The sequence below is a fragment of the Montipora foliosa genome, chromosome 9 (assembly GCF_036669935.1).
Source record: "Montipora foliosa isolate CH-2021 chromosome 9, ASM3666993v2, whole genome shotgun sequence".
Lineage (NCBI taxonomy): Eukaryota > Metazoa > Cnidaria > Anthozoa > Scleractinia > Acroporidae > Montipora > Montipora foliosa.
Genome location: NC_090877.1, coordinates 12,147,378 through 12,167,377, shown reverse-complemented (window position 1 = coordinate 12,167,377; position 20,000 = coordinate 12,147,378). Strand labels below are relative to the sequence as shown.

The 20,000-nt window shown below is 39.5% G+C and overlaps 1 protein-coding gene and 1 long non-coding RNA gene across 2 annotated transcripts in view; both read left to right on the top strand.

The window, feature by feature from the left end:
* LOC137971341 (uncharacterized) overlaps positions 1 to 7,897 on the top strand; it is a 29,398-nt gene extending 21,501 nt beyond the window's left edge. The window contains exon 14 of the long non-coding RNA XR_011116995.1: positions 7,883 to 7,897. This is a non-coding gene — a long non-coding RNA (uncharacterized lncRNA). The remainder of the gene's footprint in view (positions 1 to 7,882) is intronic.
* LOC137971331 (tetratricopeptide repeat protein 28-like) overlaps positions 1 to 20,000 on the top strand; it is a 162,608-nt gene that overhangs the window by 142,271 nt on the left and 337 nt on the right. Inside the window, exons 12-13 of the mRNA XM_068818156.1 lie at positions 16,794 to 18,099; positions 18,355 to 19,724. Coding sequence (XP_068674257.1) covers positions 16,794 to 18,099; positions 18,355 to 19,724 — 2,676 coding nt within the window. The remainder of the gene's footprint in view (positions 1 to 16,793; positions 18,100 to 18,354; positions 19,725 to 20,000) is intronic.

Below are 20,000 nucleotides of genomic sequence, written 5' to 3'. Positions count from 1 at the left end.
CCTGTCCTCTTTGGAAATTTTAGACACATATTGCTTACATGTGGTAGTGAAGTAAAACAGCAATTTATTCCATATAAAATGTCAACTGAGCTGTGTGTTGTCTTCCAGGAGATTCAAGTTGTCCTTGCATAATATGTAGCTCTAGCAGTGCACGATATTGATTTGGTATTGTCTATCATTGTAGTGCCATGATAGAAGTCTTGGGTAAATAGCCTGAGAAGACATGTGGTTACTAGCAAAGTACTGAACCCAGAAAGATTGAAGAAAATAAATGGGAAGTGAGAAACATTGGCTTCTGGGCTGACATGTTGATAATTTTCAAGCTCCCTCACATGTTCTTTCACCTCAAGTTTAAGCGTGCCCTCTGAGCATTTGACAGCTTTGTAATACTAAAGTTTACTAAAGTTTACTAAAGTTAAACGCTGTCCGGTGGGGTTAGTATCTGGATGGGTGACCTCAAACATATACCCCTTCGTAAAACAGGAGCATTGGACTGAAAATACTATTAACGCTAACCAATGCGAACTCAGCAAGGTACAGATTTTGTTAGCTTGCTTTATGCAAAAACAAATATTGATGCAAAAGTAAATTGATACACAGTTTTTAGAAAGAGCAGAAGGAAGTTTCCTGGACGGTCGCTCGAGAATAACATATTTACGACATGAAAACAACATTAACTTTGAACCGTGAATATAGAATATAAAAAGTTACGATCAGCGACAAACATTTTGGGGAGATTTTTGCTATGTTCAATTTTGTTATTGTACTTTTGGTTGCACAAATTAATCGCAAAATCGAAAGTGACATCGCCGGAATTCAGCGGGCGCCGTGATTAATTTTGTGTCAAATGATGGCAAGGTACCGGGTTTTCGTAAGGTTTTTTTTCTGTCAAGTGTTATGGAGTTTGACAATAAATGAGCAAAGTCAAAAACAAAGATCACAGTCGCCCAAACTCTTGAGGTTGACCCCGGGGTTGACCATTGTTTCTGCTGAGTCAAAAATTTACTCTCCAAGACAAGGTTATGTATCACCAGGTAATTCCATTATTTTGGAAATAGCAGCTACTTTATTGTCCATCGGCGTCACCATTTAGTTTTGTCCAATATACACAAATGGATACGATTCGTCAATTCCGATAGTCCATTGGTACCATTGGTAGGATTGGTACCAATAGAAAAGAATGTCATTCCAATGGTTCTGTTGGTGAATATGCATTTCATTAAGGGGACTTTCACTATTTTCCCAATTATGATGGTCTATTGGTACCAATAGAAAATGATGTCATTCCAATGGTTCTACTGGTGAAATTATTTTGTCATGTGATCTAGCTGGGTACAGGGCAATTCCGATGGTCCATTGGTACCAATGGTACGATTGGTACTAATAGAAAATTATGTCATTCCAATGGTTCTATTGGTGAAAAAAAAGTTCGCTTTCACACCAAGTAAAGGCACGCAATAATTATAATGATTATTCCTCGTTCTACAAGCCAACCACAAAAAACAAGTTCGCTTTTACACCAAGTAAAAGCACGCAATAATTATTATAACGAGATGCTTCCGTGAAGCATACACTGGGTTGCCTGTGGTACGTGTTACAGAAAATCAGAAGGCACTGAATTGTGTGGTATTGAACTACAACATTCCGTCTCTGAAGAATAACAAATAAAAGAGAAGCGAGAAACATTGTCTTCTGGGCTGACATGTTGATAACTTTCAAGTTCTCTCACAACTTCTCTACACCACAAGTTTAAGCGTGCCCTCTGAACATCTGACAGCTTTGTAATACCAAAGTTCACTGAAGTTAATCCTTGTCCTGCAGGGTTAGTGTTTGGATGGGAGACCAAAACAATATACCCCTCATCAAACAGAAGCATCGGACCGAAAATACTGTAAACGCTAACAAATGCGAACTCAGCAAGGTACAGATTTTGTTAGCTTGCTTTATGCAAAATAAGAACATCATTCTAAAAGCTTATTCTACGCAAAAAGTGGGTTCTGGAGGTAATTTTGAGAGTGGAAATCAAGGTTACGCGGCAGACGGCAAATACAAACTCACGATTTAATTAACTTAACACACCAGAAAGACGCTAACCTCATTTTGACAAGATAATGCTTTACTATTGCCATAAAAACTATCCAGTTACGCTCGCATATCATAAAACATGATGAATTCATAAAGGCCACCTTTTCCAGCGAACAATTTTTGAAACAAACAACATATTTGCTATTAGAGGCAAAAACCCCTTCCTATTTGATTACGTGCGTGAAGAGAAGAAACTCACTCGTTTCAAATATGCGCAATATTGCAACAAACTAAATTTCAGGATCAAACCGTTTCCATGAAGAACCTTTTCCTTGAATAATGAAGCACAAAATAGACGACAAGCTTTCTTTCAAATAATCCTTGGCTGTCACATTTCCAATTATTTTTTTTTAACCTGAAGATTGTGCAGAGTTGATCACAGATCCACGTAAGGTGTTCGATTCGTTCTCTGTCTTTGTTGAACCCATAAGTTACCAGAGAATTTTCCATTTGATTTCAGTGTTCTACATAACGGCACAGTTGGTAAATATTATTTTAAGAAATACAGCTCACTTTGATTTCGACTGGACGGGCGATAGATTGTTGTCGAGGTCCATTACTCTTCCCTTTTGAGATTCCAGGGGTTGGTTTTTCACCGCCTGCCTAGTTTATCCAACTGACTTTCCATTATTGAGCTCCATAAGGGTATATTTTGTTTAAGGATCCACTAAAACGCCATTCGCGTTACATCACTTTTCACGCCATTGGACGCAGTAGAATCATTAACTTAGCCTGCCACCAGAGAAATCTACGCAGTTCCACTACCCTCTCGATCCTAAGAAAATACGCGCAGAAGGCTCTATGCACACCACCACTTACCAGGGGAGTGACAGGCAAGACTTTTACCGACACGGAAGGAAAAAAAAGCACCGAACAAATGCCAAACACTTTCCGACTGGGATTGCCATACGGCAACCCAGTAAATATTCCTCGTTCTATAAGCTTACCACGCAAAACAAGTTCGCTTTTACACCAAGTAAAAGCACGCAATAATTATTATAAATATTCCTCGTTTAATAAGCCAACCACACAAAACAAGTTCGCTGTTACACCAAGTAAAAGCACGCAGTAATTACGATGAATAGTCCTTGTTCTATTAGCCAAGCACGCAAAACAAGTTCGCTTTTACACCAAGTGATAGCGCGCTATAATTATTATGAATATTATAAGCCAAGCACACAAAACAATTTACACCAAGTAAAAGCGCGCTATAATTATTATGAATATTCCTTGTTCTGTAAGCCAACCACGCAAAACAAGTTCGCTTTTACAACAAAGAAAAAGCATGTACGCAATAATTATTATGAATATTCCTCGTTCTAAAGCCAACCAGGCAAAACAAGTTCGCTGTTATACCAAGTAAAAGCGCGCTATAATTATTGTGAATGTACCTCGTCCTTAATAAGCCAACCACGCAAAACAAGTTGGCTTTTACACCAAGTAAATGCATGCAATAATTATTATGAATAAATATTCCTCGTTCTATAAGCCAACCCCGCAAAACAAGTTTGCTGTTACACCAAGTAAAAGCACGCAATAATTATGATGAATATTCCTCGTTCTGTAAGACAACCACGCAAAACAAGTTGGCTTTTACAACAAAGAAAAAGCATGTACGCAATAATTATTATGAATATTCCTCGTTCTAAAGCCAACCACAAAAAACAAGTTCGCTTTTACACCAAGTAAAAGCACGCAATAATTATCATGAATATTCCTCGTTCTAAAGCCAACCACGCAAAACAAGTTCGCTTTTACACCAATATATAGCGCGCTATAATTATTATGAATATTATAAGCCAAGCACACAAAACAATTTACACCAAGTAAAAGCGCGCTATAATTATTATGAATATTCCTTGTTCTGTAAGCCAACCACGCAAAACAAGTTCGCTTTTACAACAGAGAAAAAGCATGTACGCAATAATTATTATGAATATTCCTCGTTCTAAAGCCACCCAGGCAAAACAAGTTCGCTGTTACACCAAGTAATAGCGCGCTATAATTATTGTGAATGTACCTCGTCCTTAATAAGCCAACCACGCAAAACAAGTTGGCTTTTACACCAAGTAAAAGCACGCAATAATTATCATGAATATTTCTCGTTCTGTAAGCCAACCACGCAAAACAAGTTGGCTTTTACAACAAAGAAAAAGCATGTACGCAATAATTATTATGAATATTCCTCGTTCGAAAGCCAACCACAAAAAAACAAGTTTGCTTTTACACCAAGTAAAAGCACGCAATAATTATCATGAATATTCCTCGTTCTGTAAGCCAACCACGCAAAACAAGTTGGCTTTTACAACAAAGAAAAAGCATGTACGCAATAATTATTATGAATATTCCTCGTTCGAAAGCCAACCACAAAAAACAAGTTCGCTTTTACACCAAGTAAAAGCACGCAATAATTATCATGAATATTCCTCAAGTTCGCTTTTACAACAGAGAAAAAGCATGTACGCAATAATTATTATGAATATTCCTCGTTCTAAAGCCACCCAGGCAAAACAAGTTCGCTGTTACACCAAGTAATAGCGCGCTATAATTATTATGAATTCATGAAGGCCACCTTTTCCAGCGAACAGTTTTTTGAAACAACATATTTGCTATTAGAGGCAAAAACCCCTTCCTATTTCATTACGTGCGTGAAGAGAAGAAACTCCGTCGTGTCAAATATGCGCAATATTACGACAAACTAAAATTTCAGGATCAAACCGTTTCCATGAAGAACCGTTTCCTTGAATAATGAAGCACAAAATAGACGACAAGCTTTCTTTCATATAAGCCTTGGCTGTCACATTTCCAATTATTTTTTTTTTACCTGAAGATTGTGCAGAGTTGATCACAGATCCGCGTAAGGTGTTCGATTCGTTCTCTGTCTTTTCAAAACAAAATAGAAAATAGAGCTAAATATTGTTACCTCTTACCATTAATTATCTGAAAATAAGTCCTACAATCTTCTAATTTGCAAAATCAAAAAAAAAAAATGAAACTGGAAGTATGAGACAAGATATTACAAAGTCATAAATGCTAGCGCCCTCATTTTTTGAATGACCTTTACAAAAGAGTGATAAATGTATTTTTTTGGATTATAGTCTCTATAACTCAATCAATAAGACTGGAATTTTGCAGAGTGGTTAAGGATTTGAATCAAAAACCCTCTGAGGGGAGTCGGAATGTATGGCAAAAACATCTACTACGTGTACGAAATACAGATGACATAAAATAATGGAAACAGGCGACAAGAAACAATATCACACCAAAACATAACGTCTTGCAAACAGTAGTTAAACAATAATTATGTTACCATGTGTGTCTGGTGCCCCACGAAGGAGCCATATTAAATTAAAGATGAACTGTCCAAGTGAAATTAAGATTGGTTATTTAATAGTAATACATGAAGCAGCAGTTAACCTAGCAACCTTTGTAGCTTTCTTAATTGGTGTTGATAAAAGAATCCTCCTTACAAAAAGGGGTTTCTCTCCACTAACTAAAACATTCACTAATTAGCAGGTAGTTTGAGGGGAATATTGTGTGTGAATGGTGGCTGAGTTGAGGAAACATCATACACAAAGGTTAGGGTTAGTCTGTAGAATAAGGCTAACAAATGAAACAAATTCTGTGTGAAATTAAAAACTTCAATCACAGAAACAGCCAGATAGTACATGTATGAAAAACTGAATCACGTAGGAGGGATTAACAAATATTTGACCATAAAAATTATTCAGCAGACGAGGCCGGCTTGGCGGTGATATCTCCAAAAAGGCTCGTGGTGTATGAGGCCACCTAAGCAGAAACAGCCACAAGTCAAAAAGGGACCTTGCCGAGTTCTGGAATATGTACTCACTAGATGCAGATGTAGAAGTCCTTTAAGGCCTTTTACTGACACCTTGAAAACAATATGAAACAGAGAGTTACTGTATTGATATGTACTATTTGATTGAGTAAAAGGGCGAGATCGGACACATTGTTTTTTCCTTTCTTTAAATAAGCCCTCAGACCCCCGAAAATAGATGCCTGTGATCCTTGAGTGTGAAATAGTTATGCTATATTTTTTAAGTTCTCTGTGTGGTGTTGCTAGTCAAGCCTAACAATAAATACAGTCATTGTTATTTTTTAAGGTATGTTCCAGGGCTCATGCTCTTAATTATTTTATTTATGTTTCACACTGTGGAACAAAATGTGATCATATTGATCAGCCACAGGTTAGCTTATTTGTTGGGGCCAAACTGCACAAAGGCAAAGAAAACAATATGGGGTTTGGGAGAGGATGGGGAGTCTTAAAACGTAGCAGTAGTGATAGGCTACAAATTGCTTTTCTTCAGGGGAGGATATTCTACAAGGAACTGGAATCATTGCTTTGTCCTCAGATGGTACAAAATATGAAGGAGTTGCCATGGAATAGTATGGCTTTTTTGCATAGTTATACTAAGGGGGCAAGGACATGGTATTTACAATAACTTATCAGTTTTGCATTGTTTTGCTGTGATCCATTTTAAGTTTAGTCTATATATTACCTCGAGATCAAACATTGTTTGCCATGTTATGAAGTGTTCTTACACATCTGTCCTTCTGTGGAATGTTTGTTTCCAGGCTTTAAAGTAATTAAGTAGTTGGTTTAAGTTGGTAACACGTTGATCTGTTATTGACTGCAGTGGACTGTTATCTTTGAAGACATTCCAAAGCATTTCACATTTTCATAAGTTCTTGTATCTTTTCTGTGGTGTTTTCATGCAAAGCCATGTCTGCAAACTTTTTCGGACAGAGTATTAACAGCAAGCTTTACTCGTATTTTATTTAAATTATCAAGATGGAATTACAAGCGCCCTGATTAAACCGTATTTGTTGTTTGTTGATTTTCCCAAGCGGGTGAAATCTTGCAAATAGTTTTAAAATATTGTTGGTAAAATTGACTGCGGTGGGGAACCCGATTCGTCGCGAGCGATTTTAAGTGAGCAAGTTTGAAGTTCTGAAATGCTGCTATATCCAAATATATCCACCTAGTTTTTTACTATGTTATGTAAAAGCTATCGATCTTAAACATATGTAAAATTTAGAGTGGAGTAATGTGGAGTACTCCTAAAAGAAGCAGAGGAACACGGCTTGGTCAGAATACCGGTCGTTTCACCACCGTATGAAGTCGGTTCGCCAACGTCCAAAAGCACCTTTTTCGTTGAGAATAATTGTCAATTAGATAACTTACAATTCACTTCATGAGAGGGATTGTTGATGTGAACCGCCATATTTGTTATTGAACCTTTCAATGCGCCCCAATCCCCCCTGAAATTTTATTAGTTTTCTTTATTGATAGTTTATTGCTGGTCATATTCTCTTGCAAACTTGGTAGCTCCTAAAGGAGCCGTTTTTTGGTTGTGATTTTTACTGACTTCTTCAGTTTCCACGAGTGGGGCCGTTGAGATGTGAGCACGTTTTCAGCAACTGTGCGGCGGTCTTCTCTTTCCTTTCGTACTTCTCCCAGCTGTCGAATAGCCTCGCCTGTTTCGATACTGCTTCAGTTTTTCATCGGACACAAATGCTAGGATATTGATTAGTAGAAAGAGGTTTAGATAGTTTTACTAATACTTGGAAGCTGCATATGCATAACGTTTTCGAGTTCGATTCCTTACTATAATACTTGGAAACTGTTTTCCCAGTTCGATTCCGAATATTGCGTTGTCTTTATCTTTACTTTAATGCTCAATAGACTGCATAATGTTTTCTCAGTTTTATTAATTTATGACTAAACAGTGATTAAAACCTTCTTGTAGTCTTTTTCTTTCTTGTTGGCCATCAGGACAACCACAAGTGGGACTTGCTTTGCATATTCCCTGGATCGGACGAAAGCATTCACCGTCAGTAGCTGCTTGAATGGGTGTCGCACAAGCTTGAAGGTTCCGTCCATGTACCAGGATTTAGCCTTGGCCAGGGTATTTAGCTGCTCCTGTCGGGCGAAGATCAGATGCCTTTCTGCTTAACTGTCAGGTCGGCTTGGAAGAAACCGGGAGGGAGACATTCCTCGACCAGTTCGAAGTCCAGATCTTTCGGTTGCTCGGGTCTGAGTTTCTGCCGGAGTCGGTTGGCAGCTCTAGCCACATGCGCAGGCTTAGGGAGGGCTGGACAAGGTGCAGCAGTCAGTTCATCTAACATGACCTAAAAAAAGGAAGGAAAATTTGACTGTCTCGTCTATGAGATGCTTTTCATCAAGCAGCAATTCTAGTCTCAACACACAGATTCCTCGCAGACTGATCCCATTCACGGAAAGCTCTTTGTTTAAGAACATTCCATCACCTATTGCCGTTTTAGTATTGTGGAAAAACAAGCATACCAAAAGATGGCGGAATGTCAAAGGCATCCATCTCTTCCTCGATTCTGCTACTCTCCCCAATTGGATCAGTGATCTCACTGCAATATAGGCATCGCCAAACCACCTCTAATCCGGTCTTAACAGCATCTCTATACTGCTGTCTCGAAATTCCCGTGTTGCAACGTCAATGTTGTCATTTGTCGCAGCCATTGCAATAGATACAATAATAGCTTTCCATCTCGAGTGACTCTTGTAAACATATTTGATCAGCAAAAATACTTCGATAAGATGAGTGGGTTGAATTGAACAGAAAATCACAGCCCTTTTATACAGCAATGCCTGATTAAGCCGGATCAAAATCGCAGGAATTTGAGTGGCAGATATTGTTGGTGTTATCTGTTCTTTCTTGTAGTTACGTATCATTAAACGTTTAAACAATATGCTATTTAAGTTGAAAAAGTTCTCACCTCCTTTGCAACATGCCGCACAAGTGAAGTTAATGAGCTCACATTGTTTTTATTGCGTTTCTAATTCTTCCCGTAACAGGGAGAAAAGAGACCGGTAGAGAAGCAGGCTGTAGGGGGAACATTTAATAGTTGAGTGGGGGAAGGAAAAAGTTTTGCCGCAAATATTTAATCAGTGTTTCAAACAATGCAAAAACCCTCTGCGAGAGTAGAACAAACACGTAGGCGAAATTTGCAGGAAACAAGTCAACGTGTCTAAGCGCGTAATCAAACAAACATATTTCAACTCGATGGCTCTTTAACTACGCAAATGTTTAATAAAAAGGTTTTACAGCCGGTTTATGTTCACAAATAAAGCCGTGGATGGCGTGGGAGACAGAGAGGGAGAGAGAGAGATTTTCAAGCCGAATCAAACAATTCATCTTGGATCAAAGGTCACATTATCTTCTTTTGGTAATTTGTAAATAAAATTCAGATCTATTTCACAAAGTATTTTGGACGTTGGCGAACTGACATCATTAGACGTTGGCAAATAGACTTCATACGTTGGCGAACAGGTCGTTGGCGAGCTGACACGTTGGCGAAACGACCGGTTACCCTTGGTCACGGTAAGCGGGACATACCTGCATTCGACACTGTCTTACTTCAGTCAAATTTAAGCAGCTTCCGACGAAAATACTTGACAGACAAAATAGTATTGAGTTTTGGGTCAAAAATATCAAAAAGGCCTTTAAATATACACTAATGGTGGCCCAAAAATAAAGAAAGAAAACTTGATTTCTGGTTCGTCAAGAGGATGTTTTTGGCAGCCATTAATTGCACCGGAAACGCGGAAGGAGCGCTCATGCCAGTCCTTCTCCGCATCGCACATTGGACCAAGAGCGGAATGCCCGTTTCACCGCCCTACGGACGCCCTATGTATAAGCGCCATGCTGCTGACTGCTGACCAGAACGAAAAGGACGCACTAGTTCCCGATCCTGTCTCTCACGTGTTATCCAAGATGGCGGAGGATGACAATCTTTCTACGGAGCAAGATTCGAAAGATACTGGAGTTCATTGAAAGGATTAAGTGCTGACTTGGAGTGTGTAATTTTCGAGAGTAATGCATCATGTTCCTTTTGGAATAAGGCCGATTACGAGACTCAGAGAGCATCAAACAAGGTAATCCGTTGATTGGTTTTTCTCACAACCTATTGAATACATCGGAATAAAAGCTTTCTTTTTCATTTCTCCATGTACAGAGTGCTTTTATGTTCAAAGGTTGGAGCCTTTAAAGGACATTGCGTAAGCTAAGTAAATGTATTAACTCGAAAGATATCACATTCACATTCATAAGCTATTTCAGAGAGCTATGTGACCTTTAAATGGTATTGCAATAGTAATGGCATATGCTTTACACAGACTCAACTATGTAATGTAGCAAGTTACATAGTTATTACATAGCAAGTAAGGAGCAGTAAATAGCCTTTATATAGCTCAACATAGTTATATGATAAACTTTGCATAGCGTTTACATATGTCTGGTTCTACAATGGAATTTTCTTACTTCTTAAATTTTATACATAATACGAAACTGCATGCTAAACATTTCTTTAAGTTTTTATCTGAAAAGAGTTGAATTTATAGAATAGAAACTGTAATAAACTAAAAATTTGTTTCATTTGAGAAATGTTAAAATTGTTAACAAGCTGTAGACTATTGCTAGTTTATTTCCAGTTTCCTGCAAGAAATGAAGACTGGAAGAAACTGTCATTTTCTGGCAGCACCTGATAGATGTATCAAATTCAAGCTATTTCCAGCTTTTGAAAGAACCCAAAACTTGCAAAAACTGGAAAACAATTTCTGGAATAAAAGCTGGAATTTGACTCTGGAATAAAGCTGTCACATTTTAGAAATTTCCAGAACTTAACAGAAAGCTTGAAATTCATTTTGCAAGGGGTCAGTGCGAAATTCGACCATCAAAAAGCATCTTGGTACATGGCTTTCTCAAACGAGACTATAATCACCGGAATAAGCAATGTTTCCGCTGCAATTAAATTCAATAAAATTTTTGGGTAAATGAAACGGAGGTTTTTTGAGGCCCAATTTCAACATGCTGTTTGTCAACAAAAGTCGACCTTTGACCACCAAAGCAGAGGCAAGGTATATTGAAACCACAGACGCTAATCTCGATTTATTCACTAAACAATTCGAGACTCTAGGTTTACTGACACAATACAACGTGAATTGACTGGAACTACTGTAGGTCATGGGGAACGTGTCATTGAAATTTAACTGTCTTGGTTAAAAGAGTGACATATCCGGTAATTAAAATAACTGACCTATAAAATTTGCATACCAACAAGATTCATTCCATTCCATATTTTTGCGCAAACAAGTTTCCTTAATTCACTTTGTGAACATACCTGCAAAACAAACAAAGAAAGGTATCCCCCTTTATGTAAGCATACGCTTCTTGGATTTTCCCTCAAACAACCATTGAACCAGTCGAACGCTTCATGACTTTCGTGAGTTGTGCCATGATTGTGTCGTCAGAGCTGTCACACAAGAGATAAGGACAAAGCACACAGACCATTATGACTGCATGCGGTTCTATTCTGAGTTTGTTGGGGGAATTTGTGGCCCAAGTTCTGACAATCCAGCAAACGTTCAATGCGTAATAATAGCAAAATGTGATAAGGACATCAAGGCACACATGAGAAGTTATAAAGTGTTGGATTCTTCTCTGGATACAGAGGCTGGGCTTTTGCTCGCACGTGCGGGTGAGCTTTAAATTAAATCACTTAAATTAGATTGAGCAGAAAATCTCTTTGTGAAATCTACCTATTACAGACTTAATGTCAAAACCCGGCCACAAGAAATGGACCCTAAAAACACTGCTGCCACAGTGCCGCCGCAGTTGTGTTGTTGGATATACCTCGTTCGTTAATCCATGAGGTAAGCACTGCGGCACTAGGCACTCTACTCAGCTCAATTTAACCGTAAGTCGACTAAGGCACTGCAGCACCAGCCATTCTACTGAATTCACTCTATCTGACACAAACTGCGCAAAAACCACTTTCGTTCAGTTCGGTACTGCGGCTAGCGTCGCGAACGTAAATGCTCCTTTGTGGACGGGTATTGAGCAATCGCTCCAATTGCGAAAATCGAGTAAGCAAGATATGTAAGACCATGTAATCATGTATCGTTGTACGAGACTGCGAGCACTCACTTTTCCAGTTGTCCCTGAAGCGAGTACATTGATCAGTGCAGCCAGATTGTATCACTGCCCGTGAAACTAACGGTTATTCTTTTCTTATTAATTGCTTTTAAAAGGTGTTTTTGAGATAGATGATATAATTTTTGGGTACGACAATATGCCCACGGCATTGTGATTGATTTGGAATCCGATTGAGATGTAATAAGAAAAATTACGCCTGCCCACATGAATGGGCATCACACGTGGCAGTGAAAGGGGAGCGCGAATTAACCTTTGCTCAGTTTTAAAAGCTTGACTTGCGCTTGACTTGCTGTTCTAGCGAAATTTCAACTATTTATAACCGAAGTTGTAGCACAGTGGCGAAGTTACCATGAAAACAAGATAGCCACTGAAAAACACGCTATATTTTATCTTTAAACGCGAATATCTCAAAAACGAACTCAGTGACTCCCATTTTTTATTGCTGGAGAGTAATTGGCACGCTAAGACAAAACTCATTACAAAGTTTAAAAAAATTCTTTGCAGCAGATTCATAGCCACCTGGACAATTGGAAAATTTTAATGTGGTTCTGAATCTGCTCCAGATTTTTTTTAACTTTGCACAGAGTTTCATCTTAGCCTGCTAATCGCTTTTCAGCAATAAAAAATGGGGGACACTTTAGTTCGTTTTTGAGATACTAAGTGCTTTAACACAAAATATAGGGCGTTTTTAGATGGTTCTTCTGTTGCCATGGTAATTTATTACGTCACAGTAACATGTGCATCTTGTTTAACGATTATCGGCAGGGTTTCATGTGGTACCATAACATTGCCGTTAAGTGAAACAGCGTTATAGAGTTAGTCCGTCTAATGAGACATTCCCTCAAAAATGGTTGAAGCTGGTTTGAGCCACCTTGACACGCACACGCTAGTTTCTGGATAGTTTATACATCAGTGTTTTCGACACATACAATGGAATTAAAAAACCCGCAGACCACCACACCGTGTATGTCTTGTAGGTTGGAAAGGATTTCTTGTTCGTTAAAGTTCAGAGAGAGAGAGCGAAATTTATTCTTAATCTAGGTGCAAGTTTCATTCAGAAAATGTGATTAAAATATTTTTTCAAGAAAAACAAAAAATTGCACAAGGTGGCTGTACGGCTGTGAGGGTGCATGTATTTCTTATTTTACTTATTATATTTATTACTATGATATTTATGTAATAATATTATATAAATTATACATAATACTAGTATAAAATTATATACTATAATAAAGTTTCTATATAACGCCTGCTCTCATTGGTTTAAACACTGTGCTTTATGAGAGTACAAAGCACGGAACAAACGAAAGCTCACGCCATCATCCGCAGAAATGGCAGATAAATTTCCGAATTTTTCCTTGGGTATTATTGAACAGTTTGTTTTCCAATTGTCATATCGGAAACGTGCAGGTTTTCATGGGCAACAATTCGGCCGGTTTTCACTGAACATAATTATTTAGATCCTCTTTTTTGCTGTTTTTTACGGACTGAAACATAGAGGCACTTGTTTTTCCTGAATAAGTCCGGCCGGGTGAATGAATCAGTTGGAAGGCTCTCTGGGTATAAATCGGCGTCTCAGTTACCGTGACTAACTGTACGAAATCAGTCAACTGATTCACTTTAGTAGGGAACGAGAGCAACAAGGTGAAAAAGAAATTTCTGTTAATAAGGTTTATAGAGCAATGCTCTCAGCAAATAGGACAAGCCGGCAATGGACAACTTTTCATTTCTCTGCCCTCGAGTTAGAAGATCCAACTGAATCAGCCGGTTACCATTAATTTACAACTGAATCAGTTATTGACATGAATAGCGCCGGATAATAGCGGAAGACCATCCCTACGAATTTCCTCGTACTCGCAGTAACTTTTGCTGTTCTCCGGGTCAACTCAATAAGTCGGGTTGTGTGACTGAATCAGTTGGAAGGCTCTCTGGGCAATCAAGCTTTTCGCGTACAAAATCAGTCAACTAAACAAGTCCACGAGACTTGACGCAGTTATCAGTGAGACAACTTTATGGTATATGGACCTATATGCAAAGAGATATATATGCATCACTGTTCATATGCTTCTGGAACTAAGGCGGAAAACATCAGTGAATAAGCAAAGGAAAACAATCCATCACGCCAATTTAAACGACACCAACACCAGCGCAAATGTCACGGGCACGTGTCTACAATGTAATTCAATTCACAATCGCAATAATTGAATTTACCAGAGAATTATTCAAAGCTTTTTTTCTCCTTGTTCTTTTATTTTTCCTTTCTAGTTCCCTGCTAAAGCAAGGCTTCCGAGGCAAATGATTATTTACAGAATGGAAAAAAAATTTGACTAAGACACGGCAAGAAAAGCAGTCGATGTTTCTTATTACAAAGGTTCTAAGGGGCGTGCAATTCATCGCAAGAGCTCGTACATTAAGGGCTTAATAAGTGTTTGTTTGATTGGGATCAAATCCAGATCTGCCTGCAAATGCCAAAATTCATCCACAACGGGCGAAGTAAGTACATGTAATTGCTGTTTTTTCTTTAATTATCCGTGCGCGTGTGTAAAAATTATAAGTAATGCGGCTTTCTCAAAAAATAGCATGCCTTGACTGCGTTTTGGCTGGTAAGGAACAAGTCCGTATTGCAAGTCATTTTTGCGCCCATAAATAAAACAGTGATTTAGCAGTCGGTATGAAAATTGTCTGCTTGAAGGTCACAAACAGTTTCAATATTGACGGTGAGTCAAAGATTGTTTTATGTTCATAAAGAAATTGAAGAATAAATAATGTGTAAAAAAATTGGCACGAACACAGGGCTCTCCCTAGTTTTCAGCACAACTGGTTGGGGCCTTTTCAAACTGGTAAAGCATTTAGTTAATGTTGGACGTTCTGCAACGGATAAGCGACTTCTGAGCGTTTGCAGGTGGTAATAAGTGCTTTACAAGCGGTAGATTTTACTGGTTACCGCCTAATAAGGAGAACCCTGGAACGTGGTTGCTTTTCATTGGCTCGGACAAAACTGCTTCAGTTGTGGTTTGATTTGAGCCAGACAACTTGTCATCACAAGAATTATGATTGGCGGAGAGGGTATGAAACAGTCAACTCATTCAGTACTGATAAGCCACCACTTGATATTTGATTCCTATTGGTTAAAACTACTGAATCAAACATTCCAGTTTGGATTTAGCTGGTGTTAAGGGTTAATCCGTGCTCCCCTTTCACTGCCATGTGTGATGCCCATTCATGTGGGCAGGCACAATTTTTGTTATTACCTCTCCAAATCGGATCGAGATGCCATGGGCAAATCGCTGTACCCAAATCTTAAACCTGATCCGATAGGCAATGGGAAGCCAATAAAGTTCGTAGAGAGCTAGTATAGTAAATGGTTAGAACCCAAATGAAAACGAACAGCATACTTAACCCTTTCAGCCCCGTGGGGTTCCCCATTGACGAGTAAAATTGTCTGGCGTTAGACAGAGTAAAATCTATAAGTGGCACTATTGGGAGTGAAAGGGTTATTAAGACTCCATTGGTAGTACGGTGTCTAAGTGGCTACCCACATGTACGCATTGCGTACCTACTTTTTTAAACAACGCCGAGAAATACGAAAACACAATAGTTTCAATGTCCTGACTACAGGATGCTAAACTGGCACAGCAAGATTAATTGAACAGTGAGAGGGAATAACTATCTTAAGCCAATTTTCGAAATACCTTTCTTCATCAGGGTTTCCCAACGAATGATTTTGGCATATGGAGAAAGAGAGGGAAAGGCATAATTTGAATAACCGGATTATGCATCTCTAGTATAAAAACGGCCAATTCTGTCCTGACGAACAGCCTTTCTCAATGGAAACGTGTGAGCAGTTCAATCAGCTCATTCAAAGTCCCTGGATCAAAATACATGGAGTAACCAGGTATCCAGACAAAAAAAATTGTGACGAAAAAACAAGCAATTCCGACATTGGATAGATTTAGACATGAAATAAAAAATTATGAGTTTGACGTCAATTTCAGAGAATTAAATATTACACTCTTCATGGCATCCCCTCCTGTTAGGAACTTTTAATTAGCTCTCGATAAGAAAGATGAAATGGGATGCCATCACTTTTCTATAGGCTGTTTTTCCCTCATTTACATAATAGAATTTCTATTTTTAATGTTCGGTGATTATTATTGTATAAAACGCTCTTAGTCTGTTAAATGCCCAAGTATTTATTCTGTAACAACTGTCTCCATTAGCCGAAATCATTCCTTGGGAAACCCTGATGAAGAAAGGCATATTTCTTTCAAAATACTAGCTTAAGATAGTTATTCCTTCACCGTTCAATTAACCTTGCTGTGCCAGTTTAGCATCCTGTACTCAGAGCATTGAACTTATTGTCTTTTCGTTCATTTATCTTCTAGGTACACCCCAGATTTCTGAGAAAAACTTCCTGGTTTTGATTATCAGCAATGGTGGATAAAAAGTTGGACCTTTTGGAGCGGCATATGCAAGAGCTTAGCGTTGCAAGAAAGGAGGGAGACAGACAAGGCAAGGGTTTGGCTTATTTCAATCTTGGTAGATACTATCAGGGCACAGCTGACTTTAATCAGGCCATAACAAATTACAGAGAAGCATTAGCTATTTTTAAGGAAGTGGGTTTCAGGGCCGGAGAAGGAGCAGCCTATGGAAATCTCGGCAACGCTTATCGAAGTCTTGGTAATTTCAAGCAAGCCATAGAGTATCACCATCAAGATCTTAGTATTGCAAAAGAGGTAGGGGACAGGGCCGGAGAAGGAGCAGCCTATGGAAATCTCGGCAACGCTTATGACAGTCTTGGTAATTTCAAGCAAGCCATAGAGTATCACCATCAACGTCTTAGTATTGCAAAAGAGGTAGGGGACAGGGCCGGAGAAGGAAGAGCCTATGGAAATCTCGGCAACGCTTATCAAAGTCTTGGTAATTTCAAGCAAGCCATAGAGTATCACCATCAACATCTTAGTATTGCAAAAGAGGTAGGGGACAGGGCCGGAGAAGGAAGAGCCTATGGAAATCTCGGCAACGCTTATCAAAGTCTTGGTAATTTCAAGCAAGCCATAGAGTATCACCATCAACATCTTAGTATTGCAAAAGAGGTAGGGGACAGGGCCGGAGAAGGAAGAGCCTATGGAAATCTCGGCAACGCTTATCAAAGTCTTGGTAATTTCAAGCAAGCCATAGAGTATCACCATCAACATCTTAGTATTGCAAAAGAGGTAGGGGACAGGGCCGGAGAAGGAGCAGCCTATGGAAATCTCGGCAACGCTTATCAAAGTCTTGGTAATTTCAAGCAAGCCATAGAGTATCACCATCAACGTCTTAGTATTGCAAAAGAGGTAGGGGACAGGGCCGGAGAAGGAGCAGCCTATGGAAATCTCGGCAACGCTTATAAAAGTCTTGGTAATTTCAAGCAAGCCATAGAGTATCACCATCAACGTCTTAGTATTGCAAAAGAGGTAGGGGACAGGGCCGGAGAAGGAAGAGCCTATGGAAATCTCGGCAACGCTTATGACAGTCTTGGTAATTTCAAGCAAGCCATAGAGTATCACCATCAAGATCTTAGTATTGCAAAAGAGGTAGGGGACAGGGCCGGAGAAGGAATTGCCTATGGAAATCTCGGCAACGCTTATGACAGTCTTGGTAATTTCAAGCAAGCCATAGAGTATCACCATCAAGATCTTAGTATTGCAAAAGAGGTAGGGGACAGGGCCGGAGAAGGAGCAGCCTATGGAAATCTCGGCAACGCTTATGACAGTCTTGGTAATTTCAAGCAAGCCATAGAGTATCACCATCAACGTCTTAGTATTGCAAAAGAGGTAGGGGACAGGGCCGGAGAAGGAAGAGCCTATGGAAATCTCGGCAACGCTTATCAAAGTCTTGGTAATTTCAAGCAAGCCATAGAGTATCACCATCAATGTCTTAGTATTGCAAAAGAGGTAGGGGACAGGGCCGGAGAAGGAAGCGCCTATGGAAATCTCGGCAACGCTTATCGAAGTCTTGGTAATTTCAAGCAAGCCATAGAGTATCACCATCAAGATCTTAGTATTGTAAAAGAGGTAGGGGACAGGGCCGGAGAAGGAAAAGCTTATTGCAATCTCGGCAACGCTTATAAAAGTCTTGGTAATTTCAAGCAAGCCATAGAGTACCACTATCAAGATCTTAGTATTTGCCAGGAAACAGAGGACCCAATAGGGCTGGCAATCGCATGTTATCATATTGGTCATGTTCATGAATTTTTTGGCTCCTTGAGCAAAGCTCTTAATTACTGTCGTCTAAGCGTTTATTATTTTGATGAAGTTAGGCGTCTTCTTCAGTCAGAGGATGCATGGAAAATAAGCTTTCGTGACACAAAGAGGTTTGCGTACACCGCTCTGTGGACAGCACTCTTGAAGAATGGAGAGGTTGATGAAGCTTTGTATGCTGCTGAGCAAGGACGAGCACAGGCTTTGGCAGACATTTTAAAGATGCAATACAGCGTTGATGAGAAACCTATGGTGAAGGTAACTATCTCTTTGGTTATGAAAGATCTACCTTCACAAACTGTTTTCACAGCACTTGAAGGGAACACGATCAGCTTCTGGTTGCTAAGAGATGTTATCAGGATAAATTTTAGACAAAAGAAAATCGAAAATGGAACTGCCAAGTCTCTGATGAAAAGTACGTTAGAACAGATCAATGCAGGGGTTGTTTTGCGATGCGAGAATCGTTCACTTGAAAGACAAGGCAGCGACTTCTCGAGCAGTAGGGAAAGTGTTGAAGAAACTTTTCAGTCTTTGAGCTTCTCTGTGCACTCTTTGCAGCCCTTGTATGATGTCTTAATCAGTCCTATAGCAGACTTGATCCAGGGCGATGACTTAGTGTTTGTTCCTGATGGACACTTTTGCCTGGCTCCTTTTTCTGCAATGAGTGACTCTGTCAGGATCCGTGTAATTCCCTCGCTGACTGCTTTAAAATTTATCACTATGGCACCTGATAACTTCCAAAGTAAGAATGAAGTGCTGCTTGTAGGCGATCCGTGCTTGAGCGAAGTCACTTACGGCACTGGTGAACCCATGTATGGACAGCTGCCCTGTGCGAAAAAAGAGGTGGATATAATTGGAGAACTTCTGCAGACCGTGCCTCTTACAGGAAAAAATGCAACCAAAGCTGAGGTGCTGAGGAGAATGAAGTCAGTTACCTTAATCCACATTGCTGCACATGGGGATGACGGATCTGGAGAAATTGCTTTGGCCCCAAATCCCGAACGCACATCCAAGATCCCCGAAGAGGAAGATTACATGTTATCATTGAGCGATGTTCAAGCAGTTCATCTTCAGGCAAGACTGGTTGTGCTTAGTTGCTGTCATAGTGGCCAGGGAGAGGTAAAATCTGAGGGTATTGTGGGAATAGCCAGGGCTTTCCTGTGTGCTGGTGCCCGGTCTGTACTGGTGTCACTCTGGGCAATCGATGACGAGGCGACCTTCTTGTTCATGAAGAGTTTTTACCAACACTTGGCAGATAGAAAAAGTGCAAGTACAGCTCTTCACCATGCTATGAAATCTCTTCAGGAGACAAAGAACTATTCGGCCATAAAATACTGGGCGCCATTTGTGTTAATTGGCGATGATGTCACCTTTGAATTTGGGGAGCTGGAACACGAAAAGAATGGTAAGTGCTATTTAAATATAACTTAAATGACTGAATCGCTGTACTTTGTACATGTTTTTAATCAGGAAGTTGTCGAAAGGAGCAGGTACGTTCTTCACAGAGAAATGGCTTTAAAAACGGTTGCCAGAGTGGTTATTTTTACTCGAACTGCTTTGGCTAATACCTGAATTAAATAATGTCTGCATTCACCGAGTCAGCTACTTCAGCTTCCTGCAGATAGCTAGCTGTTTGAGCCTGTGTTATGATGGAGTGACTGTGAAACTGATCGGTGATTGT